Raw genomic sequence first — 25,618 nt, forward strand, 5'->3', positions numbered from 1 at the left:
TGAAAATAAGAGATTTGTAAACTGTCATAGATTTTCCAATGAAATCTATGACAATCTGCTCCCATGGCAGAACCAGTTTAAGAAGGGTCTTAAGTGACAAGAGTGACATTGAACTTCATTTTGGGATTTCTGAGGCAGGACCACCTTTATCCATCAGGCCTTGAAGACACAATGCTTAGAATGCACAGTACTTTTACAGGTGCACAAAAAATGTTTTTAAGCTCTTTTAAAATCAGGAGAAAAATTTTTACATTGAAGAAAATGCCTTGCTATGTTATTAATATATCCATCACTATACCAATGCACTTACAAAATATACCTTTAACGTAAATACAAAATAAATAAACCCATATTCACAAGCCACAGGTGAAAATGCCCTAGGCTCAAGCAAGTCAAATCGTGACTTGCACCAAGCTGTCTTAACTTTCTGAGGCAGTGATAATGGAAGCCAAGGTGGAAGATGTGAGGTGGTGGACAAGTTGGGAGTATGTCAGTTTCTTCCCTCTTCCAGACAAATTGCCACAAAGCAAGGTTAGAAGAGATAGGTGGAACGCAGTGCAGAAAGGGCCACTTCCTGGCTGCATGATCTTGGACAAGCAAGTTGGTCAACGTGAGCCACAGTTTCGCTACTGATAAAGTGGGGAGCTGTGTCTTAGGTTGTTGACCAGGGACTTAATTCGCTTTGTTCTTAGCTCTGTATGAAGCTATCAGCACGTAAATGTTGAATGAATGCAGTAAATGCGTGTGTAGCACAGTGGTCAGCACATGGTAAGAGTGCAGCAAGTGATAGTCGTTGACATTAAAAATACTGAAAAGTCTCCAAGCGGGATCTCCAAGACTCAGACGCAACTTCGCCGGTTCCACGTGAACCTGCGCAGTAACTTCGCGAGGACCTGCGATTGCGCTTGCGCAAAGCGCTTTCCCCGCCCCTTCAGACGTGGAGGCCAATGGGAGAGTCCTGAGCGGCGGTGCGGCGAGTCCAGAGGGGAGGACTGAGGAAGGGGCGTGGCCAAGGGGCCGGCCTCACGACCCTCTTCCGGGCTCCGCCGGCTGCGCGCGCATCCTCCCCCCTTCTTTTGTGGTCCGGCCCATTGCGAGGGTGACAGGAAACCCTGTGCAGGGAGCGCCGCCATCTTGGACCAGCCCGAGGAGGATCCTGAGGGAGCCGCAGGAGCAGTCTCCGCTGCCACCGCTACTGTCGCCGGCGCGTCTGCACCTCCTGGCCAGCCCGCCTCCCTGCCGGGGCCTCGGCCGACCGCCCCCGCCCCCTCTCCCGCCGCATCCGCACTCCTCTTCCTCGTCCTGACGCCCCCCTCCCTCCCGGAAAGCTGCCCAGCCACCAGCAACCCCCCAGGTAACCCAGGCCTTCCGCAGTGTCCGTCCGTCCGACCTAGGCCTCCGCGTCGGGCCCTTCCGAGGGCCGCGGGAGGGACGGCGGCGGACCGGGCCGCAGGCGGGCGGCGCCTCGGGAGCCAGGCCCCGCAGGCCGCGGCCAGCTTGGGGGTCGGCGGACGGCGCCGGCCTGACAGCACGCCGTGCGGGGCGCAGGTGTCTCCCGCGCCGCCCCTGCCCGGGTCCCCTAATGCTCCGCGGCCAGCCGAGGGCTCCGGGCGTGCGGGAAGGGTGTGTTCCGGCCTCGCCTTCCCCGCCTCCCCGGCCGGGCTGGGCACAACCGCGTCCTCCGCGGGCCGGTCTCTGCCGCCGCCTCTGCCCGCGGCTGGGCTGCAGCCGCCCCCGCAGTGTTTACCCACGCGTGCCGCGCCGTCCTGCCGCCCGCGAGCCCCACACGTGGCGTTCCTACCCCACGGGCCGCGCACAAAGGCAGCAGCACCTCGCAGCCTCGCCGGCATCTTAGACTAGCTCCCGTGTCCTTGTCGATGTGGGTAGCTAGCTGGCCCGTAGACCCCGTTAGGGCAGGGTCTGGTTTTGGGGAGTCCCCATCAGGCCCAGAACCTCCACAGCACCTAGAAATAATGCACACAAAAAGTTTTTGGAATTTTCAGAATTTAAGGGAAAAAATGCAAGGAGAATGTTTTGAGGGTTTGCACTCCACTGTGTGTCAGACACGGACCTTGGTGTGTAAACACGAAACTTATGTTGCCTTGTTTGGCCCTTGGAGATAAGTTGAGTTCTTCTCATTTTACAAGGCGGGAAACAGGCCTGCAGTTGAGATGTGGCTGACTAATGATGGTGCAGACAAGCTGGCTTCTCCCCTCACTGTGGCTGGTGCATTTGTGCATGACCGTTTAAAGTGCAGTGGCAACTTAATTCCCTTTTTCCTGCTTGCAGTGGATGACACCCGATTACCCCTTTGTGACCTAAAGTCTAATCATGTCAACCGCTACATTGCCAAATCCTCCTCCTTGCCACCTCAGAGGTGAGAAGGTCGTTTGATATGTGAAGAAACAGGTGTGGAGAGGGCAGGCGTTTTCCTGCTAGCCCCAAGAAGTGTCAGTGCCCAGATTTACACTCTTGCAAAGTTTTTTATTCATTCCATTACTGTTCGTTTAGATGTGGTTATTGCGGATAGACTTGACCTTACAATAATCCAGCTCTCATGTCTCTTCTTCCCCAAGCCTTTCCACAGTTGTTCTGCTTAGGCAATTTTCCTTGGTCATGTCTTGAGGTGTGTAGTGGTTAGGTTTTGGAGTCCTGTTGCCTAGGATGGCCACTTCAGTACTGTCAGTGACAGTGCTAGTTAAGTAGTGACCTTAAGCAAGTTACCTAACCTCTCAGAGTCAATGTCTTTATCTATAAATGGAATAACTGTGCCTGCATTTTGTTTCCAGGATTAAGTGGGGTTTAAAGAAAACCCTTAGCACATTGCTTGCCATAAAGTAAGTGTCCCAGTGCTTGCAACTTTGCCAGGCACTTACTGGGTGTTTAGTATCTGTTGAATGAATGAGAGGAGCATGGCTTTGGAGAGCTGTAGTTAGACTTGGACCTTATTCCTAGCTCTCCATTTGGTAGTATACAGCCATGGGTATGTCACTTCTCTGACCTGGTTTCCTTATTTGTAAAATAAGTTTTCGGGATTAGAGGTTGTTTGTGAGGTGACTGGGCTGTAGTAGGCACTCAGTAAATGGCACTTATTATAAAGTGTAAACCCTGGATTCTAATAGATGTTAAAAGTTTTCTTGCAATTAAAGGCACATTTAAAAGTTTCTATTTTTTATATTTCATGATAAATTTTATAATCGTTGCATACTTCAGCTTTGCAACAAAATTTGAAATGTTTTTAAAACTGGTTTTTATAAGTATCAAATATTTTTTCATAATCTTAGTAAGATATGTAAGATAAAATGAGGGCTATTGAGAAGTGCTTCATGTTTTTTAAAAACGGTTGAAACATTTTTTATGTGGCTATAAAATGTCAGTGGTGACAGAACAATTTACAGACATTGTTATTAGAGATACTGTATTTTTTAAAAACCTTTTTATTCTAGACATTTTAAAACATACACAAAATAAGGTAGTACATTGATAGGCTCATCAAGCCAGTGTAGTGTCAGCAGTAGTCAGTTTTGCTCCATCTATACACACTCGTCTCCCCCACACTAAATTATGTGAAAGCAAATCTCAAGATGTGTTATCAGTAAAATTTTCACTATCATTAATCCTGTTAACTGTAGTAGTAAGTGCATTTTTGTTTCCTTTTGGTAGTGGTTGGTTAAGTACTTCGATGAACCAAAGGTACAGTATTGAAGTACTTTATTTCCTGTTCATAGCATACTATCATAATTAGCTGGAAGATTTTTGCCTTTCTCTTGACACATTGAGCAATCCAGTTATTTTTATCATTCATATTAGTTTACATACAAATGTGACATTAAGTGTTTTGTGAAAAGTGAGTTTTTTTTTTTTTTAAGTGGGTCTCCAGAGTGAATGGATTATTTTCAGAGGTTGTAATACTGTTATGGGGAGGAAGTTGATTAAATGAGTAGAATAACTGTAGAAGTTTTGTGTCCACCTGACAATCAAATAGCTTTACTGTTGAGGCTTTTAAGCAAGTGAGAATGCTTCTGTTATTGAGTTCTACAAAGGCAGAGACAGTGTTGTCTTCTTTGATCATTAAGATATTGTCAAAGCCTAGCACAATGCTTCATGTTTAGTGCTCAACAAATATTTTTATGTTACAGTCCAGAAGTAGTCCATCTTGGCTCCTTGTTTTTTATATTTTTTTAGACAGAAATGTCTTGTATGTAAAGCAAAACAAAAAAAACCTAAACGATGAGGATAAGAAAGACTTTAGATCACCAGGAATATTTAGTGAGTTGCTTTTCCCCTACTGTCTTGAATCAGTTATGTAAAAATTGTAGTGTTCTAAGGAGTAGAATAAAATAGCATGATAGCAGTTTGAACAACACAGTGTATAAACAAACACAGTAAGAAGTTAAACTATAAAAAGACTGAAAAAACATGCCCTGTACTGTTGGGTGTTGAGTTTTTGTTTTGAGGCCAGTCACATGATTGGCCTCATGATGTTCCCCATATAATCGGTAAATGCAGAAACAATGTTGAAGTGTTATGAATAATTTTTTCTTTTTGGTTATTCCTTAAGTATCTCATGTATTAAAATTATATGTAAAAATGCTTTAAAACATCAGTGCTTTATATTCTGTACTTGTGTATTTTAGAACGTATTACCAAATAAATACAGTACCTATTCATTGTAAATTAGTGCAGAGATATGTAAAGAGAGTTAATTTTCCTCTTTGCCTCTTCTGCTGTCAGCCCATGTATTCATTTTTCAAAGTTTGGTGTGTATTCTTCCATATTTTGTACATACTGGATTTGAGTGTATGTGTTTGAGAATGAGGTATGCTATCGTATAAAACTCTGCAACATTCATTTTTTAACTTACCAAAATCATGAATATACTCCAAATCAAGGAGTACCGATCTAAATGTTTTTTTAAACTGGATGCATATCATTTCATAGTACAGCCATACTTTATTCAGCCATTTCATTGTGATGGGAATGTAGACTTGTTTCTAATTTTGCTATAAAAATGGTGCACTAAATGTACTTAAACCTGTTGTCCTAGGAACTGTGGATTTTTGGGCTAAACGATTATATGGATGATGATGATTTTTGTGCTGGAGATCGAACACAGGTCCTCACGCTGTTTTTCTTTCCGATGTTTAAAGATACTGTAACTTTCCAAAAATGTGGCATTATAGCAATGTGTATGAAAGTGTCTACCTGCACACTTCAAAATCAGTCACTTTGGATGTTTGTATAATCTTATTTGGGAAGAAGTCTTGATTCAGTAAATGGAGACCATGTACCTTTTTTGGCACAATGACATATTTGATACATGTTTAGTATTTAGAACTAAATGTATTGACCTCTAAATATTCCATAATTTTGTTAAGTGAAAACAACATGTATCATGTTTTACGCATTGGCATATCCAGTTTTTCTCACCCTAACAGTGTTTTCATGTTTAGGAGATAGAGTAAAATCCTTTATTAAAGCAGCACTAAGTATAGTTAATATTTAAAAGGGATCACTTGAATACAGAGCACACCAATGATTAGTGCTTAGTATACATTTTTTTCTCTTGACAGCTGGGAAATCTATCTGTCTGCCTGTATACCTTCAATTAGCACCCTAGATAGGAAAATCATGGTTTTGGAATCAGGCTCCAGTTACATTCAGTTTGTAGCTCTGACCAAATTAGTGCATTTCTTCAGATCTTAGTTTCTTCAATTTTTGTATAAAAGTGATGGTGCTACAGAGTTGTGAAAATTGAAAATTACATAAGACTGTAGAGGGAAAAGTAGTGCAGATTGTCATCACATGGTATATTCTCAAATGTTCCTTTCCTTAAGTTTTTTGTTAATTAACAGTAGATAAGTTATAAATTACTGTAACTAGTATTACTATTAATCTATATCTATAAATTTTTATCACAGTGCATTCTCTGAATGTAATTATTTAATATTTCTTATTCAGAGTATCAAATTAAAACCAAGCGAGTGAACATCTCATGGGGAGGAGTAGGGTGGAGCACTGATTAAGAGGAGCTCTCACTAGGTGTAGTATACTCCCAGCCACTCGGGAGTCAGATATTGGGAGGATTGAGGTTTGAGGCCAGCTGGGACAAAAAGATGATTGAGACCACTATCTCAACAAAAAAGCTGTGTGTGGTGGCACATACCTTCCTCTCAGCTATGTGGGAAGCATAAATAGGATTGTGGCCTGGACAAAAACAGACCCTATCTGAAAAATAGGGTTGTGGCTCAAGTGGTAGAGCACCTAGCAAGTATGAGGCTCTGAGTTCAATCCCCCAGTACCCCTCCCCCCCCAAAAAAAAGAAAACAAGGGGGATTTCTGTAGTCAAAGTAGTGCTAGATTCAGTATAGACTTGTCCACTTAAACTGTATGACCCTGACATGTTACTTGCCTGTAGAGTCTTATTTCCTCATCTAGAAATGAGGATAATAGTAACTATCTCATAAGGATAGTAGTAAAGATTAAGTGAAATCACATGTAAAGTGTTTAGCACGTTACCTGGTACATGTTAAGTGCCCAATAAATGGTGACTGTAACATCATGTTTGTTCCTGGTTTACAAATTGTTCATGTAGTTAATGATGCCTGTTGTTTGAAATGTAGTAATCTTTTTTTCCCGTCATAACGAAATCAAAGGCAGGGCCGCGGGTGGTGGCTTTTGCCATAATCGCAGTTATAGGGAGGCAGAGGAAGAAGGATCTTGAGTTGGAGACCAGCCCAGGCAAAGTTAGTGAGACCCTATCTCAAAAACAAAAACACAAGGGCTGTGGGGGTAGGGGTAGGTGGTGGCTCAAGATCCTGGTTCAGTCCTCAGAGGTGGTAGAGATTCAAAGGCATTAAAGCAGATCTTAAGTATGTGTCAACTTTATTCAAATGCTTTTTATAAAAAAAATGGAACTGAGTACATTTTAATTGCACCAGTAGCTGTAAAAAAAGTTTGGTTTTTTTTTTAATTAGTGGAGATTGTGTCATTGGGAAGACTTAACGATTTCCGAGTGAACTTGGCCAACACTTCTTAAATTGTTTTTTGACCTCCAAGTTCTCACAAAGTAAACTTACCCATAAATAACAGTGAAAAAAAACTTTCTTCTCCTTCCAAAGCTAGGCAGATGATATGCTTCATGTTTAAGAAATAAGGGTGAGAAGTCATTTGCTGAAGCAATTGAGCATGGTTAAAAGGGACCCTTGAATATAGTTCTACTGCAAAAACATATTTTTGACTGAATGTACCTACAACTATAGGAATATATTTAAACCTACCAATTTCTTAACCTTAGATTAAAAAAGAGGACGTACTGTGTTGGTAGCTATAGTGCTAGATGTATTCTGCCTTGTCTACAGAAATTAGCAGATTTGAGTGGCTTTCTTTCTTTTTTTTTTTTTTATGGTATTGGGAGTTGAACTCAGGGTTTCTTGCTTGCCAGGCAGACACTACTGCTTGAGTCATGCCTTCAGCCCTTTTTACTCTGGTTATTTTGTAGATAGGCCGGACTGGACTGCAGTTCTCCTGTTTTAAGCTTCCCACCATCTTTGGAAGGACAGGTGTATGCCATCATGCCCAACTTTCTTCTGTTGATTGTGGGGTCTTGCAAACTTTTTTGCTAAGACTGATCTTGAGCCAAGATCCTCCTAACCTCAGCCTCCCAAGTAGCTAGGATAACAGGGGTGAGCCACCAGCACCCACCTGAGTGGTTTCCTTCTGATTCTGTTTTTAGGGTTTTCATTTGTAATTTAAAAGGAAACCTGAGCCCAAAAAATTGTGTGGTGAGATGGAAACAAAATACTGGTCTTCAAGCTGAAATAGTAATAATTTTATGAAGAAGTTTTTACTATTTTAATGCTTATAATTAAAAAAATTTCAAAATTAGTTGCCTCAGTAGATAATTAATGAATGTTTAATGTGGTAATTAATAAATACACAAAACAGTACAACCAGAATTGGGTTATAACTTCATGATTATTCTTTAGAGCATTTGAAGTGGAATTTGGAACTGTTAGAGACCATTGTGTGCTTTTGTGCTGTGGGTTGAATTCAGGGCCTTGTGCATGGTAAGCATACCCTGCACTGCCCTGTAATTTTAACATGACAAAATAGAAGGAAGCAAAGTATGTACAGTTAGTGTTAGAAGGGGAAAGAAAATAGGAAGCCAAGGGGACGAGCACAAGAGCAACAGTAATTTACAGGTGACTAAGTGATTACTTTTGCCCAGTTTGAATAGAAGAGTTTTAGGAATTAAAAGTAATTAGAAGAGCCTGTGCTGTTTTCATGCAGAAAAGACGTAATGCAAGTTAAGAAGATCATAACCTTTAAGAATCTTTTTGGGGTTGGGGATTTAGCTCAGTGGAAGAGCACTTGCCTGGCAAGTGTAAGGCCCTGAGTTCGGTCCCCAGCACCGGAAAAAAAAAAAAAAAAGGAAAAAATACAAAAAAAAAAAAAAAAGCAAGAATTTTTTTTTTTTTTTTTTGAGGGGTTTGGTACTGGAGCTTTAAATTCAGGGCCTTGTGCTTGCTAAGTAGGCTCTCTAACACTTGAGCCATACCTGCAGCTTCCTTCCCCCCTTTTTGTGGTACTTGATTTGAACTCGGGGGCCTACACCTTGAGCTACTCCGCCAGCCCTTTTTTGTGTTGGGTTTTTTCAAGTTAGGGTCTCACTATTTGTCCAGACCTCCAGACCTTTGTTGCTTTAGTTATTTTTCAGATAGGGTTTCACATTTTTTGCCCTGGCTAGTCTGGACTGGAATCCTCCTACTTACATCTCTTGTGTGGCTGGAATTATAGATATGTATCACCATGCCCAACTTCTTTGTTGATATGTGGTCTCACTAACTTTCTGTCCTGATTGGTCTCTTGATGGTGATCCTCCTGATACCAGTCTGCTTTCCAAGTAGCTGTGATTACAGCTATGAGCCACCATGCCCAGCATTTTAAGAATCATTGTAATCTAAAAGGTTTTTCTTTTTCCCCTTGTATTTCACATGTGTTTCAGAGATCTGGTGAATCATTCAGACCAAATTCATTTTTGAAAGTTTTGAGTGTCTAGTAATGTCTGGAAGAGGTGAAAGATATGATGTTCAGAATCACAGTTGATTTAACTAGGGAAACTCCTGAAATAACTGGTGTAGAGAGTTCTCCATGAGTAGAAGACTGATTATTCATGTGTTACCATATGCCACGCTAGATTGGGAGCAAGACTTCTACATAGTGAAGAAGTGAGAAGACTATCGTGTGAAGTGATTGTTTAATAATTTACTGTAATTAAGGGTTTCCTAGCTGGGTATGGTGGTGTACATCTGTCATCCCAGTACTGGGGAGGCTGAGGCAGGAGGATCATGAGTTTGAGGCCAGCCTGGGCTACACAGTAAGACACTGTCTCAAAAAAAATCCAAAAGTTAAAAAAAAAAAAATAGAATTTTCTTTTTCTCCATAATCCATTTAATATAAGTAATTTTTCTGCAGGGTAAATTTTATTATATAGAAATTGTTTTTGAAATATATATATATATATATATATGTATGTATATATAGTAAGGTGTTAATTTCAGTAAAGGAATTTCTCCAGTCGTATCAAATGTCCAGTTTGTATAATATGATACTAACCAGTTCAGTGCAAGCCAAATTTTAAAAATACTGAAATCAAATTTTTAAAAATGGCTTAAGTTTGATATATAGAAGGAATTTTTCTTTCCTAAAGCTGAAAACTGATGAGAATAAACCTTATTACGAATATTGTTTCTGTATCACCTATCACTCACAGAAAGTGTTTTGTTATTGTTGTGATGGGGTCTCTCTACATTGCCTAGCCTGGCCTCAAACTCTTGGGCCAAACCAGTCCTCTTGCCACTGCCTCCTGAGTAATTGGAACTATAGACATGAACCAGTGTGCCTTACTGAGAGATTTTTTTTTTTTTGGTGGCACTAGGGTTTGAACTCAGGGCCTCATGCCTGCTAGGCAGGGACTCTACCATTTGAGCCACTTTGCCATCCTGAGAGATTTTTTTTTAAGTTACTAAAAGTAAGAGAGATAGAATGAATTCTTTAGGTTAAGTCTACCTGAGCATAAGGAATAATAGGCTGTGATCTTTTGGAATATCTTTTAATATATAAATTTTTAAATTTTATAAGTTTAATTTTATAGCATTATTTCTCAACTCCTAGTGTAGTATATAGGAAGTACTTAATGTGTTAATCTGCAAGTTCTATATTAAGTTGAGCCATATGAAATTGCCAATAATAATTGCCCTCTCCCCCTTTTTTTAAATCTACAGAAACTACAATTTCATGTGATTCAGTCTAATTCTAACATCAATTTGATTTGGAAATCACTTGATTGTTCTTTCTCTGGATGATGTTCTATTGATTTAGAGTACAAACATTTTGTGTTTGTAAGTTAGTGGTTACTTTTTATACCATTCAGTTTGAAATCAATTTTGAGCAAATAGACAGTAACTTACTTGATCAGTTAACAAGGAAGGGGATATTAAGGAAGAGGGAAGTATTTACAGTGATGTTTAACTTAAATTTATAAAAGTTTTCTTGTTTGAAACTTTCTTTTGACTATTTCTTCAAATGAAACATTGGAGTTCTTGGTATATATAGTAGTTTATAGTTCTGTGGATAATGTATATGAGAATGTTAAAGCACATTCATTCAAGAGAATATGTGTATCCTTCAATTTGGGAATTGTAATTTTACTGACTTACTGTAACCAACATTTTATTTGTATTCAGTGTGTTTTATTGTATATGTGTGTGTGTGTATATATATATTTATATTTACAGTGCATATATTTTTTGAAAGGGGTAACAATGAACAGTTTTGATAAAGTGTCTACTTTCTGAAGTAACACAGTTTTCTTTTTTAGTGCCACCATGGCAACTGCACCATACAACTACTCTTACATCTTTAAATATATTATTATTGGTAAGTTTATTTAACTTACACTCTTGTTCCTTAAAGAAGGTTAACATACAAAACATTTATATACTAACACTTAAACATGTCACTCTGAAGAAGTGAGTGATTTTTCTCACTTCTGAAGCAAAGTTGCTTTTATAAGGATAAAGGTACCTTTTGCATTTTGGCCCTGGGTACTTCTACTGTGTAGTGCAGGGCACTAGTGAAGTGATATTGGTTGTTCTTGAAGGCTATTTTAAAGCTTGCTAATTCTGGGAATGAAGTTAACTTCCTCGTAGTGCTGAAATATTCCAAAAGTTTTCATGAAGAGTCTCTCAGGTCTCCCTGAATTCCAGAACTTGCTAGAGAATATTGTTTGATTCAAAATAAATTGTGTAATGCACATAAAGCGTAATATTGGCCTTTTTCCCATTAAGTTTCAAAAGGAGTTTGCTCAAATTAATTCTTAATGCTGTTTGTCCATGCATAGTTGTAAGATTATAGTTGAATGAAAGCTCACATGCTTTTCAATGAATTCTGCACATTAGAACAGTTCTTATGTTGAGCTTTCATGGCTTAGTAATACTTTTTTATGGGTTACAATTGCTGTAGTACAGCTAGAGATGGCTTCTGTTCTGTACAATTTCCAGGTAATGTAAATTCTTTCCTTTCTGGAATTCTACAAGAAATACACAAAATAAGATACAGCAGGGAACTTAGTGAATCAAGCTTCCAAAATTCTATTTATTCTTGCTTGCTTGCTGTATGCTGCCTCATTTGTTGCTCTTTTGCTTCTGTGACAGGTTAAGAGGGGAGGCGGCAAGCTTGAAATAGCTCAAAGTTCAAAGTACCATTATAATAATTTTTCTGTTACAAAGCACCTTTCAGTTGGTGGCTATTTGTTAAACATAATAATTTTACAACCAAACTCTTATAACTGTTAAAGGTTAGGAATGATCAGTTTATATATTGCAGTGAAGACTGACCTACATCTTTTGAATTCATTATAAGGAAGGGAAATACAAGTTTTCTAAGTGTCCTGGAAACTTGTAACGTGATGTAAGGGATATAGAAGTCATTGCATATGATTATAAGAGTATGAAGTTGAGAAATGTAATTGCCACCTGAAACTTTTTTTATTTTTTTGAACAGGGGATATGGGAGTAGGAAAATCTTGCTTGCTTCATCAATTTACAGAAAAAAAATGTAAGTTCAATATTAGTAGCTTTCTGTATTGTCACACTTAGTGACATTACATTAGTAGCTTTCTCTATTGTCACACTTTACCCTTTTTTTTTTAAAGTGTCATTTTTAGTGTACTTTATGCATTTGAATATAACCTTTCCCTATATTTGCACTTATGTCTTTAGGGGCACTGATTACTTTTTTTTTTTTTTTAACTGATTACTTTTATAAATAGGTACAGATAAAGTTGAATGTTATTATCAATATGTTTGTATGTTGATTTTTATATGTGATATATAATCTGACTCATTTGTTTAGATTTTTTAATAGTGTAAACATAAAGTGAATTTTAAAAAATGCATAGGATGATGTCACATTTACATAATCTCCTTTTTGTTCTTTGACTTTATTTTAAAAATTGATTATCTTATGGGACATTTGCTGCGTTTGTTATATTAACCAATTAATAGATTGGAATTACTTAAAATGGAATTGTTTCTGTGTTAATGGCCAGTTGATAAAGATTCAGAGTACAGCTCTTGGGTGATAGGGAGGGGACCAATTTTTTGAAACTGATATGCTAAATATAGTTGAAGTTGTTTCCATATAGTTGAAATTAATTTCATGGCATTTTTGTGCTGCTCACTGCAGAGGTTTGATAATAACATTCTGTGAAGTATCCATTGGCCTGTGTACAGTACCAAAGAATGCTGAGTTAGGTTTTATGTGGGCTAATTACAAAGAAAGGACTACCACTCGTCCTGTCGTCCTAGACGTGTGTAAGTGTGTTCTGAATGTGATGGTTTTCCTGAGATACTTGATAGTTTCCTGGATAAAAATTTGTTTGACTAACAACTAGAGTCCTAAAACCATTAGTTCTCTAGGACCGTTAATCATTAATTAGGACCATTAATCCAGGACCATTGATCATTAATGTGTTACAGGTAATTATTGTCAGAAGGCTAAGTAGTGTAATACTGGTATTGTGATGAGTTTATTGAATTATTTTTACTTAGTAGATTTTTAATCCAGAAATCAGCAAACTGATCAGTTTTCTAAGTCTTGTCATTGTTTTATAAATAAAATTTTATTAGAACACAGCCATGCCTATTTTATATTTTGTCCATGGCTGCTTTTATGCTTCAGAGGCAGGTTTGAGTAGTTGTAACAGGAACATTAGGCCTGCAAAATTTAATGTTTACTGTCTAGTTCTTCCCAGGAGTTTGCTGACCCTTATTTTATTTCAGCCACATTTCTCTGACTTCTTGTAGGTCTTTGCTGTTTTTCTCCCCCAGGGGTACAGTTAGTCTGTAGCCTGTAAATATTAGTAAGTTACTTGATTATTCAGTGGATTTCTCCCACTAGTTACTGTTGGAAGTTTTCTCAAAGTTCGGATACTATTTTTTTCTTCTCTGACAGTTATGGCTGATTGCCCTCACACAATTGGTGTTGAATTTGGTACAAGAATAATTGAAGTTAGTGGCCAAAAAATCAAACTGCAGATTTGGGATACAGCAGGACAGGAGCGGTTTAGAGCTGTTACACGAAGCTACTACAGAGGAGCTGCAGGTGCACTTATGGTGTATGATATCACTAGGTAAGAGGTGAATAACTTTCAACCTTCATACTTGGGAGTAGAAATCTACTTTGGGTGATGTGGTTTCTTTTTTATTGATTTATGTACTTGTTTGTAATTAGATGACTATAAATGAATTTATTTGGGCATATGGTTACTTTAAGTTGCTGTATGAAACATTGACTTTGTGAAAGTTGGTATTATTGAAGAAAAACTTTAGGAGATGGTGGGTGGAGCTAGTAGAAGAATACAGTTCTGAATAGTAGTATCAGTTGAATAGTTTGAGGGGAAAAGTCTTAAGCCTAACTAAAATTTACACCTTCTGGAAAGTAAGGCCAAGCAAAGAGTTAAATATACAGTTTTGCTAATCTAGCATGATGGACTATAAAAAGTTCTTATCCTTTTATCTATTGGCAAAAGGTGCTATTTTGATATATCTGACTTTTTTTTACATTTAGGTGGTGATTTATCTTAAGACTTGAGTAGTTATTCATTTACTTATTCTTTTTTGTCCTGTGAATTAAAGCGACTTAAAATACTACATGCAGCAGGCAGGATTAAATTTATGTCAACATGGCTATTTCTGAAAATTCAAAATATTTGATCTAAAGTAACAAAACTGAACTGTAAAGGCTTAACTTTGGTTTGGGTGCGGTGGCTCATGCCTGTAATCTGAGCTACTTGTGAGATGGAGATAGCACCGTGGTTCCAGGTTAGCCCTGACAAAAATAAAAGTTAGTTATTGCCCATCTCAATGAATAAGGTGAGTGTGGTGGTATATACCTGTGGTTCCAGTTGGGTGGGAGGCCACAGGGAACAGGATCTGATCATGGTCTGAGGCCAGCTGTGGGCAAAAAAATAAAAACCCTACCTGAAAGAAAGGACTGGGGGTCATGGCTCAAGTGGCAGAGCACCTGCGTAACAAGTGCAAGGCCCTGAATTCAAACCCCAGTAACACCCCCTGCCCCTCCCCCACCCCCCCCAAAAATTTGTGTTTAATAGAGAGCATGGAAAACTATTACTTGATTAGATTCTGTGCTCTGCTGTAACCTAGAAAATACATTGGGTCACCTTTCATGTTGGGGCAAAGTGTCAGTCAAAAGCAGTACGGCTTTTTTTAAATAGGTGAATTGGGCCAAGTGATAATTACTTTGGAACATATTTCTGTGTGGAAGATGTGTTATGCTATTTCTTCCTGAAGAGTCACAGTGCACATTTGTATGTTAAGACCCTGAGAAGTTCTGTAGTAAATAAATTGCTTACTGTTGGACTTTAATTTGATGTTTCCTAAGCTTATTTTACTGAACACACTTTGAGAAATGCTGTGTTAAAGATAATGGCTGATTATAACTATAGTACAGAAAGTCTCAGTAAATGCTTAGAACTGGATGGTCTTGGCAAAATAGTGAAATAAGCCTCAGTGCTCTTCACTGTGGTGGGCAGTTGGCAATATGATCAGTAAATGGTATTGTGGGGAGATTATTAAAGAACCAGTCCATTTATAGGGAGCTGTCTTAATTTTTGAGTACTGTGTTCCTGAAGACTTCATGTAATTAAAAACTCCATGCATTAGCAGTAAATTTAAATATGATGGTGTGTGCTTAAAATGTAATTGTTTTACTTTCAAACATATTCTTTAAGCATAGTACTGCTAAAAATTTGTCTTATTTAAGTCATCAGGTGGGGAAACAGTCATCAGCTGATGAATAGATAAACATAGTGTAGTATATCTATATGATGAAATGTTTTTCTGCTATCAAAAGGAATATACCAAGTGCTGGTGGCTCACATCTATAATCTTAGCTAGTTGGGAGGCTGCAATCAGGAGGATCGAGGTTCGAGGCCAGCCTGGTTGTGGCAAATAGTTCACAAAAACCCCATCTCCAAAATACTCAGTGCAAAATGGACTTGTAGGTGTGGCTCAAGTGGTAGAGTACTTGCTTTGCAAATGGGAAGCCCTGAGTTTAAACCCTAGTTCCACCACAGGGGGGGAAAAAAAAAGGAATGAAGTATAAATATATGCCACATGTAGGTAAACCTTGAAAACATTATGCTAAGTGAAAGAAACAACACACAAAGACTGCATATTGCGTGATTCTGTTAATGAAATATCCAGAATAGGCAAATTCATAGAGGATTACAAGGACATGGAGGTTAGTGGGTGCAGTGTTTCTTTTAGAGGTCATGTAAATATTCTAGAAACAGATAGTGGCAATTAATGCCCAATTTTGTGAATATACTAAAACAATTAAATTATGGTATATTCATTGTGTCTCTGTAACTTAATGAAAAGGTACTCCAGGCTTTAGGCAGGGGCTTTCTTGACTCTGACGCTTCATATTGTCATTGATGTTGAAGTCATGACACCAGTTTTTTCAGCCATTCTGCCAGTGGTATTCATATCTTCATGGGCTTCTATTTTATCACTTGTTAAATGAGAGATTGATTAATGTTCTTGGTCTATAAAGCAGAAACTTTTTAAAGATTTTACTTTAACACTGCATTACTAATATTCCTCATCTTCATGGGTTTACATTCTGGTTAAATCCATCAGAAGTCAAAAATATTATCACTCAGAAATTCAGTTAATTCCCCAGTAAATCCATTATAAAGTCAAAAATTAAAAGTTGAATCATCTTCTTTGGATTTCTTTGCTGTCTTAGGACTGACTCGGCTAGTGCAGATGAGTCTATATGTTTACAGTCTTGGTTAGTACGGTATGAATCTTCAAAGGATTTAGCTGCCAGGGAAATCAAGAGGACAGAGTTAGTATAAACTTCCTTTCTGATAGCTAGGACTCGAATTTCCATTGGAACATATTAAATGGCTTTTTAAAACCAGTTTTTATGCTGTGTAGTTAATGTACTCTTAACTTAGTAAGCTGGGAGTGCTGGCACATGCCTATAATTTTAGCTCTTGTGAGGTTGAGGCAGCAGGACAGGTTTGAGGCCAGCCTGTCTCAAAAAAGAAGAAAGAGGGCTGGTGGAGTGGCTCAGATGGTAGAGCACCTGCCTAGCAAGCTTGAGGCCCTGAGTTCAAACCCCAGTTTGCCAAAAAAGAAAGATACAGAACTTATCTTTACTTCTAGTTAAAAATTAAAATTTGAAAACAGACATAAAAATGTATTCCATTGAGTGGATCACTGGCTAGGGATCTTGGTACTCCTTTGTCTCCATTTTGCGATTGAAAACCTGGGTGATTTTAATGTTAGTTTTGAGTTCAGATTGAAAATTCCTGACTGAGAAGTTTTTAAAATCAGTTTTCTGTGCTCTTTGCTTACTTACTGGTCTGTTTAACTATAAACAATTTTCTTCTGACATGTCATTAACATAGTTGTTGGATATTGAGTTACTTAAAAATAATGAGTTTGGGACCAGGTGTGGTGGTACATAGCTGTAATCCCAGCACTTGGGAGGACTGAGTTGAAGGCCAGCCTGGGTTTGTGTTACATAGTGAGACCCTGTCTCAAAGAAAAAAATTGGGGGCTGTTGGAGTGGCATGCCTGCCTAGCAAGAATGAAACCCTGAAAAAAAAGAAAAGTTTGACTAAAGTTTTGAAAATTATGTGATTGTATTTCACAGCTGTTCTTCAGAGTAACTAGTCTAACTAGTCAAAGTAAAAATACTGTTACTCAGGATGTATTTATTACACACACACACACACACACACACACACACACTGCATGCTTTTTTTTTTTCTTGTTTTGAGATGAGATATGGGGTCTTACTATGTAGTCGAGGTTGACCTGGAACTTGTTATGTGTCTTATGCTGGCCTCAAACTCAGCAATTCTGTCTCGGCCTCTCAGTTGCTGGTATTTAGAAGCCGTGTACTACCATGCCTATCTATATTTAAAATATTTATTGAAGTTTGTTTTTATCTGTTTAAATGGCAATTATATGTGGAAGTCAACAGATTCAAACTTTAATTTTTGCAGAAGAAGTACATATAACCACTTAAGCAGCTGGTTGACAGATGCAAGGAATCTCACCAATCCAAATACTGTAAGTTAAATGACATCTTACTATATAGAAAACTTCAGATCAAAGTTAACCCAAACAGGAAAGCCTTTTCCTGGTGAGATTTTTCTATTTGTGTACTGTGAATGAGACAATACTTACTTTTTTATTTTTATTTTCTAGGGTGTTGGGATTTAACGCAGGGCTTTATGCATGCTAGTCAGTCTCTCTACCATGGAGCTACACTCCCAGCCCCAAGAATCTTTATTTTATTCTTAAGTTAATGAAGAAAACAAACGTAACTTTTTTTTTTTTTTCAGTTCTATTTCCAGGTGTTTTCATATTATTTGGCTTTTGTTGTTTTGTGGCTTTAAACAATGAAAGTTATGTCTGGGGTAGTGATCTCATGTCAAGTGGAGACTGTGTAATCTGGCGTTACAATTTTAAGAGAAATCTGCATTAGTTTTTTAAAATGATACAATTGGAGGAAATGGGGCAAAGTGTACAGGGGATCTACTATTTCTTACAACTGCATGTGAATCTGCAGTTTTCTCAATAAAATTTCAAATAAAAATAGAAGGTATGCTGCATGCCTTAAAAAAAGTCATCTTAACTAGACTGGGAAGGTATTTATTGAAATTTTAAAGCCAGCCATCATGCTAAATTCTTCAGTATACAAAGATAAACGTGTATCCTTGCACACCAAGAAGTTACAGTCCAACAGAAAAAACCAGCAGGTGGATAGATAACTGCTGCAAGCACAATGAAAAATGAATTAGAAATAGAGTAACTAGTGCTGTGCTGGGGAGCAAGATGAGCAGGGTCATCTGGAGAAACCAGTTTTATCTGGGTGTGGTGTGAGCTGGGCCCTGAGGCTGAGTAAGGCCTCGGTTGATGGTGTGGAGGGCGTTTCGGGAGCAGTGGGAAGAGAGACACTGAGCTGTGACTCCTGGCAGTTTCTTGAGAGCAGTCAAGTGCCTCACTTAGCTTTATACCCCAACACCTAGCAGAAGCCTGGCTAAGTAAATATGCAATCAACAGTAAGACTAGCTCTTGTCAGGGAAAAGCAGTCTAATAACTGAAAGTCAGCACTGTATGCTAGGGATGCTGCCTGCAGTTTGCTTCCATTATCACACTAAACACGCTGTTGGTGCACATAACAAACCTGTAGAAACTGAAAGCAGTCCAGAATAGTGAAACAGTCTGTGCATGCACACTGCGGAACACTGCTGGGCCACATACGGCAACGAATCACTGACATATGCAGCAAGTTAGGTACATCTCACAGGTAAGATTGCATTTATAACAAATTCTCAAAGTAACCAAATTGTAGCACTGAAGAACAGACTCATGGTTGCCAGGGGTTCGTGATAGGAGCGGCAGGTACAGTGATGAGTCCGAAAGCGGGCAGCACAGAGCAGTGTCATAGTAGTGATGGGGAAGTTCTGTATCCTGATTGACACAGATCTGTGCCTGTGATAAAACTGCACAGGACCATACACATGCACAGCCTCACTCAGGAGCATGTAAAAACTGGACTTTAGAGGCTACAGATTACACCAATGTCAGTTTTCTGGCTTTGAGATCATACTGTAGTTACATAAGTTGTTATCACTGGGGAAGCTTAGTGAAGGGTACACAGGACTGCTGTATTTTTTACTGAGTGTATTACAAAGTAAACTGTTAAATAAAAATTCATTGTAGAGATCCATGAAAGAATATAGTAAAATAAAATTGGTCTTGTCTTTCTTGCCTCATTTATACCTTTTGAGATCTTAAGAAAAACTTTTGAGATGCAGCTCAAATACTACATTTCTATAAAGTTACCTTTGATTTCTATGTAGAAGTTACATGTTTTCTCATTTTCTTGTGTTAAAAAATATCTCTGTATTAGAGTGAGCATGACACTGTATGTCTTCCTTCTCAGGGATATAGGAAGCCTGGTTTGAAAATTTATAGGAAATTGGGAAGGGGCAATATTTTTCTTTCTTTTCCTGTTTTTGGAGGGTGTGGGAGGAGAGATGTGCTGGGTGGGGACTGAAGTCAGGACTTGTGTCTGCTAGGCAAAGTGCTCTTATCACTGACCTATACCCCTAGCCCAGGAGGCGAGGCAGCATTTCTTGTTTTGAATATCTATCTTATAATGGCCCTGTACCAGGCCATTATAATTTCATCAGACTTGATTTTTTTAAAAATTGGCTTCTTTTTAAAGTATCATTATTTTATTCTTTAAATGGCTAGTGGACTATGTATGAACATTCCTTTCCCCTCTAAATGGGCACTTGTTCATACTGATTTAAAGAGGGGTCATTTTTGTTGTACTAGTTAACTATTGTCCTTGCTAAAGATTTACATTCAAGTCAAACGGACATACGTTTTTGAAAGTGGAAGAGGCAGGTGCTGTAAACATGAACAAAAATTTAATGGTGGAAGCACCTTTAAATTGCGGCCATCCATTCCCAACGTATTTGTGTCTGGTCAGGGATGGGGGTGGGTGTCCAAAATAAGCTTTTATTTGCTTACATACACACACACGGAGAGGGAGAGTGATTTATTCATAAATCTTCCCTTCTGTCCAAGTAAAGGCCAAATCCTTTGCTGTGTCCTAAGGCCACCTACTTTTTTCTTAAAACTTTGCACTGCTGTCAAACTTTACTTGCATAGATGATTCCAGAGTATATATAGGGATGTGATACTTTGCTTTGGATTTGGACCCATTACATATTTGCCACCATCACATACTTCCAACTTCCTCCCAGTGATAAAACAAAAATTTGTTATTAGTTGGTAAATTTCCTCCTGCCCAGGGATAGTGTAGGGTAGGGAAGTATCTGTAGGTCACAATTTGAATTTTCCACATGGGTTCTCATCTCCTGCTTACTCACTGAGTGGATTTGGCATGTCTGGCTGCCTTATTTGGGCTTTAATTTCCTTACCTGTAGCATAAAGGAGTTGAACTAGTGTTTTTTTTAAAACTTCCTGAGGGTCCCAGAACCTGTTGAAAATTAGATGAAAGTCCTAAATCTTCTTCCTCAGGGAGTGTCCATGTTTACACAATTTCATGCTTAATTTCAGGGCATTCATAGATACTTTCATTAATTTTACTCAGATAAACCATACTCTTTGACCTGGATCAGGTGTTAATACACTGACCTGTGAACCCTATATGACCCATAGCCTGTTTTTTAGTGACTTGCACACAAGAATGTGTTTACATTTTGAAGGATTGTAAGAACAAAAACAGCAAAAATAATATGCAGCCAAGACTATGTTGGGTCCACAAACCTGAAAAAAAAAAGATGCTCTCTGTTCTTTACAAGAATATACCATCTGTCCTTTATAGAAAGGTTTTCAGCCTATCTGCTAGGTGATTGCTAAGATCCTTCTCTGTATTAATGTCTTTATGATTCTGTAGTCTCAGGAGAACTGCTAGTAGTTGGTTTTCTTTTTAGGCTCACTTGTTTTTTTCTGTCAATATTTTTGGATTTCAGAATTTGCATGTTTGGTTTAAATAGTTCCTTTTGTTTTAAGGTATCTTTCTTTTGCCCACGAATTAGGTAATAATTCTCATAGGAAATAAAGCAGATTTGGAGGCACAGAGAGATGTTACATATGAAGAAGCCAAACAGTTTGCTGAAGAAAACGGTGGGTTTCTTTTAAGACTTATTGATCACACTTGGGAGAATTTCTAAGAAAAAATGGGATTGACAATTTAAAAAAAAAAAAAGTAAACTGCTGAAGATATCAAGAATGAGGAAATAAAATACGTTTTTGATTTTATGAGACTTATGTTAGGAGTAGTGTAATTATTTAATGACAAATATGAAGATGCTCTACATTTCAAAACTGTATAACCTTTCATAAAATACTATGGTAGGAAATTTATTCAGAAGCTGCAGAAGAGAATGCAGTTGTAAGTTAGTTTGAGATATCCTAATTATAGTCTGAATTTTATTTTTAGGCTTATTGTTCCTTGAAGCAAGTGCAAAAACGTAAGTATGGCTCAAATGCAGATGAATGTTTCAGTTACATTCAGTTTCTCAAAGTAGAACCATATATATAATGTGTACAACTGTACACATATGTATGTATATGATACGTGCTCTGTTACGTATATGTGCAATGCTTAATGGCAGGAAGAACAGTAAGAAAATGTCTCTTCCTGTTTCACATTTCAAAATGTGAATTTTTGTTACTTGAAATTGTGCCTTGATTATGCTCATTTAAGTAACCCCAGGGTAATGAGTGAAACCGTGTTTGCATTTTACTTTCAGAACTGAGGCTGAGTTTGGTATTTTAGACTGAAGCAAGCTTGGCAACCTGTTTGTGTGATATTTCTGATTACCATAAATGCATGAGCTAAGGGAATACTCAGTGACTAATTAAAAGCATAAAGAGTATTTTCTAATTAATTTTTCCATGTCCACTGTTGAACCCTAGTACTCCCAGTCCTAGCTCTTCATTTATTAGGGCCAAAAGTCCTTGCAGTGGCAAGGGGAGGCTAGCCTGTTTTTGTTTAGTCTTATCAGTGCTGTTAGTCTCAAGAAAACTGAAGTGTGAACATGGCTAAGCATGATTGTATCACCACGTGCTTAAAAACAGCACAATTCATACTTGACTCATCCAACCATACAAATCCTAGGATCCCGTTCAGTATGTTGGAGAGATGGCATTTTTGTTTGGGGAAGCCTCTTGTCACAGAAGAGGCCCACCTCACTGCTCATGATATATATGTTAACGTGTAGCATTAGCACAAGTGGAGTTTGTAGAGCAGCTTAGTACTGTGTTTATGTGCTCCACACCGAAAACCTTTTCCCATGTTCTCTTAGCTCAGCCTTCTGGCAGGCTCTTGTTAGATGACAGTGGCTAAGTTGAAGACATCATGGCAGTTGATAAAGGTTAGCAAAAGGTTAGTGTATAATGTCTTGTCTCTTGTAGGAAGCAGTGGTTCTTGAATAAAGTTGTAAATTGCCTCTTAGGGGAGAGAATGTAGAAGATGCTTTCCTTGAGGCTGCCAAGAAAATCTATCAGAACATTCAGGATGGAAGCCTGGATCTGAATGCTGCCGAATCTGGTGTACAACACAAACCCTCAGCCCCTCAGGGAGGACGGCTAACCAGTGAACCCCAACCCCAGAGAGAAGGCTGTGGCTGCTAGTGACCTCTTTGCTGTGGCCCCTCATTTGACCTTTCACCTCTGTCTGTTGGAAGCAGTACTTTTTACTGCCTTGTTGTCTTCTGTACATCTTACTGGGTTTAATTAAAAAAAAGAAAAAGAAAAAACAACTCTATTGTACAAACAGTTTAACATAATACTAAACTGCTAAACAACTAGATGTAATCAGGTTATCAAAGGCAAGTAGAGTAATAAATCTCTCCTGCATGGTAAATCTAGACTTTTTTCCCCCTGATCGTCCTCGTGATAGGTATGTCACCAACATTTGATTTAAACTGAGCACTGATGCTGGACTTGATGATTTTTACTCTTTTTGGCAAGGCTTTGTCTCACTGTACGGTTTAATTTGATATCTTTGGTCTTTTTCCCCAACTTTAACCGTTCCAATGTGTCTGTTGTAACCAATTTCATTGCTGTGAAATGACTTCAGATGGGAGGGGGGTGTTCTACAGCTGCTTTTGTTTTTGTTTTTTGTTGGATAAATTCCCTGTTGTAGGTGTGGCATTGCTCTTGATGAGGTTTGCTTATCCTTGCACAGGGAAAAACACCCATTTATCTTTTCTCTTGTGCTTAATAGCTTTATCTTTTTTTTATATATATACCATTTTATCCTTTTCTCTTTAGCAGAAAGTAAATATGTATAAAATTTGAAGGAACCGAACTAACTACATTCTGTGTATATTACTTTAATGAAGAAAATAAATTGATTACTGGCATTGGAACAGTATAAAATACCAGTTTGTACAGTATGACCTATATGTGACCATGTTACTCCATTTCACACACGGAAATAGACACAACTGCAGTTCACAGGTAATACCTACTGGCTCCACTCCTTGGTGCTGGCAGTGTTTGGGGACATAATGCTGGAAAGTGCTCCTAGCATCATCAGATTAACACTAGCAGATTCTATTCCATCTTTGCACTGTGGCTTACCTGCTGATTTTCTTAATTGTTCTTGTGCAATCAGTAACGTGCTAACCTGCTTTTCTCTTTCTGTAAACGTTTTGCATTACAGGCTGCATTCTTGCCTTACTGTATAGAAAAAGAAAAAAGGCTGGGTTTATTATTGCACATATTAAGCTTTTATACCTTTGTCTTCTTGGAATGGTCAGATTCTGAACCAGATAGCCAGAACCGCAAGTCTGCTATTAAGGGATTTTAAATTGTGCATTTTAACACTACAATTAAATAATTTAAGATTATCCATTTGTTCATAGCATGAGGCGTATGTCATGTTGACACACGTTATTTTGTAAAAGGGAAAGTTTCTAATGGTGTTTCAGTGTTTGTGCTGATAGTACAAGTACCCACCTCTGCACAAGGTGGTTTGGCCACTGAAAGAATATCTTCTTGGAAGAGAAACAATCTTACTTCTTCAGACAACAAACTTAAGAGTTTTACTAAGTTCTTCTGTTGATTGAGTTCTAGTTGAGTTTATGGTTCTGTGACTGGGAATTGAGAAGTTGTTTGAAGTGTAGGATAAGTAAGCCTGAGCATATGATATAAAATGCACTCAGCTGAACTGATGTGTTTAAAATATACATTTTAAATCCCTCTTTACAGACACTAAGGTAAAATTAAATCTTCCTGGGTTATAAACATGGTAGTTCGAGTATTGTATAGTCAATGTTAAATAAAAGCCAAAACTGGAATGTGCAGAAAATAGGATTTGGTTTGTTGTGGACTTTTTATTTTTGTCTTTAACTTTTTAAAAAAAGTAAGATTCCTGGAGTAGATTGGTTTGTCTGTTAAAGGCTTACAGTGATCCATTTTGCTTACACTATTGCACCACAAGGGACCCTGGGACCATGACCTGCTGGTGTGTATATATTTACAAAACAAAGCAAACAAACCACCCATTGGGATATAAGATAGCAGTCACAAGACTGTGGCTTGTTTAGGTGCAATATCCTGGTTCCCAAAGGTAGTTACATGGGTCTAAATGTTGTGACAGGATTTATTCAGACTGCTGTACTCTTCATTTGATGTATCAAAATGCTATTAATCTAAATATTTGTAAATAAAGCACTTGTATCTAGATTAAATTAAAATTGGTTGCATTATTTTCAGAACTATATTAGGGCTTATTTTTTTCAGAAAAACAGTTACTTGGTTTAAGTTGTCAGTTTATTGCAGAACTGTGCTTATCTGTTGTATAAAGACAGGCCTAAGTATTTAGCTATAAGACACATCACTAAATAATTGAACTGCAGTTTTATCCTTGTATTTACATCATCTTTGCAATGTTTCCAGTCATCGTTTAGTTTGAAGCCAGCACATGTGGTGGCTAATAGTGTTCTCCCTTTACTGTTACTAGGGTCAGGTTCTATTACTTGCATGTATAATCCCCTATAATAAACTTGGGTGCTTAAAAAGAGAGGAGCAAATTGTCATATTGTAACATCTGTGTGCCAGACACTGGGCAGTACACCTTGGAGAGAAATTCTTTTAATTTTTAACTCATGAATTTACTGCTTAATCAGGTCATTTGCTTTTCTGGATTACTCATTGCCCTTGAGCCACTGAAGAGACCTTCTGATCAGTAACTGGTGCTCAGAACTGTTCATGCGCTAGACAGTCCAGTTCATGTTCATGTATTTTACAGGGGTAATAAAAGTGTTTGATGCAATAACCATGATTTTTTTTTGAGAGGGGGTGGTGTGGTGGTGGTGGTGTATACATAATACTAGAGGTAGTGAAATACTGAGGAAAATTTTGGGGCTGGGTACTCATGCCTATAATCTCAGATACTTGGGGAGGTGGAGATTGGGAGGGTCGCAGCAAGACCCTGTGTCAACAGATGATAG

At 38.2% G+C, this 25,618-nt stretch overlaps 1 protein-coding gene across 3 annotated transcripts; it reads left to right on the forward strand.

The window, feature by feature from the left end:
* The first annotated feature begins 1,129 nt into the window (after positions 1-1,129).
* On the forward strand, positions 1,130-24,862 carry Rab14 (RAB14, member RAS oncogene family). Of its 3 annotated transcripts, XM_074051115.1 has the most exons (8): positions 1,130-1,354; positions 10,883-10,941; positions 12,067-12,120; positions 13,519-13,696; positions 17,612-17,678; positions 21,191-21,278; positions 21,595-21,625; positions 22,613-24,862. In XM_074051115.1, exons 2-8 carry the CDS (start codon positions 10,890-10,892, stop codon positions 22,788-22,790), a joined length of 648 nt encoding a protein of 215 aa, XP_073907216.1. In that variant the 5' UTR covers positions 1,130-1,354; positions 10,883-10,889; the 3' UTR covers positions 22,791-24,862. The 3 variants fall into 3 exon arrangements, with proteins under 3 accessions (XP_073907216.1, XP_073907217.1, XP_073907218.1); XM_074051116.1 differs by lacking the exons at positions 1,130-1,354; positions 10,883-10,941; positions 12,067-12,120 and adding an exon at positions 12,438-12,878; XM_074051117.1 differs by lacking the exons at positions 1,130-1,354; positions 10,883-10,941; positions 12,067-12,120 and adding an exon at positions 12,904-13,426.
* Positions 24,863-25,618: the final 756 nt, after the last annotated feature.

The sequence above is a fragment of the Castor canadensis genome, chromosome 13, assembly GCF_047511655.1.
Source record: "Castor canadensis chromosome 13, mCasCan1.hap1v2, whole genome shotgun sequence".
Classification (NCBI taxonomy): Eukaryota; Metazoa; Chordata; class Mammalia; order Rodentia; family Castoridae; genus Castor; species Castor canadensis.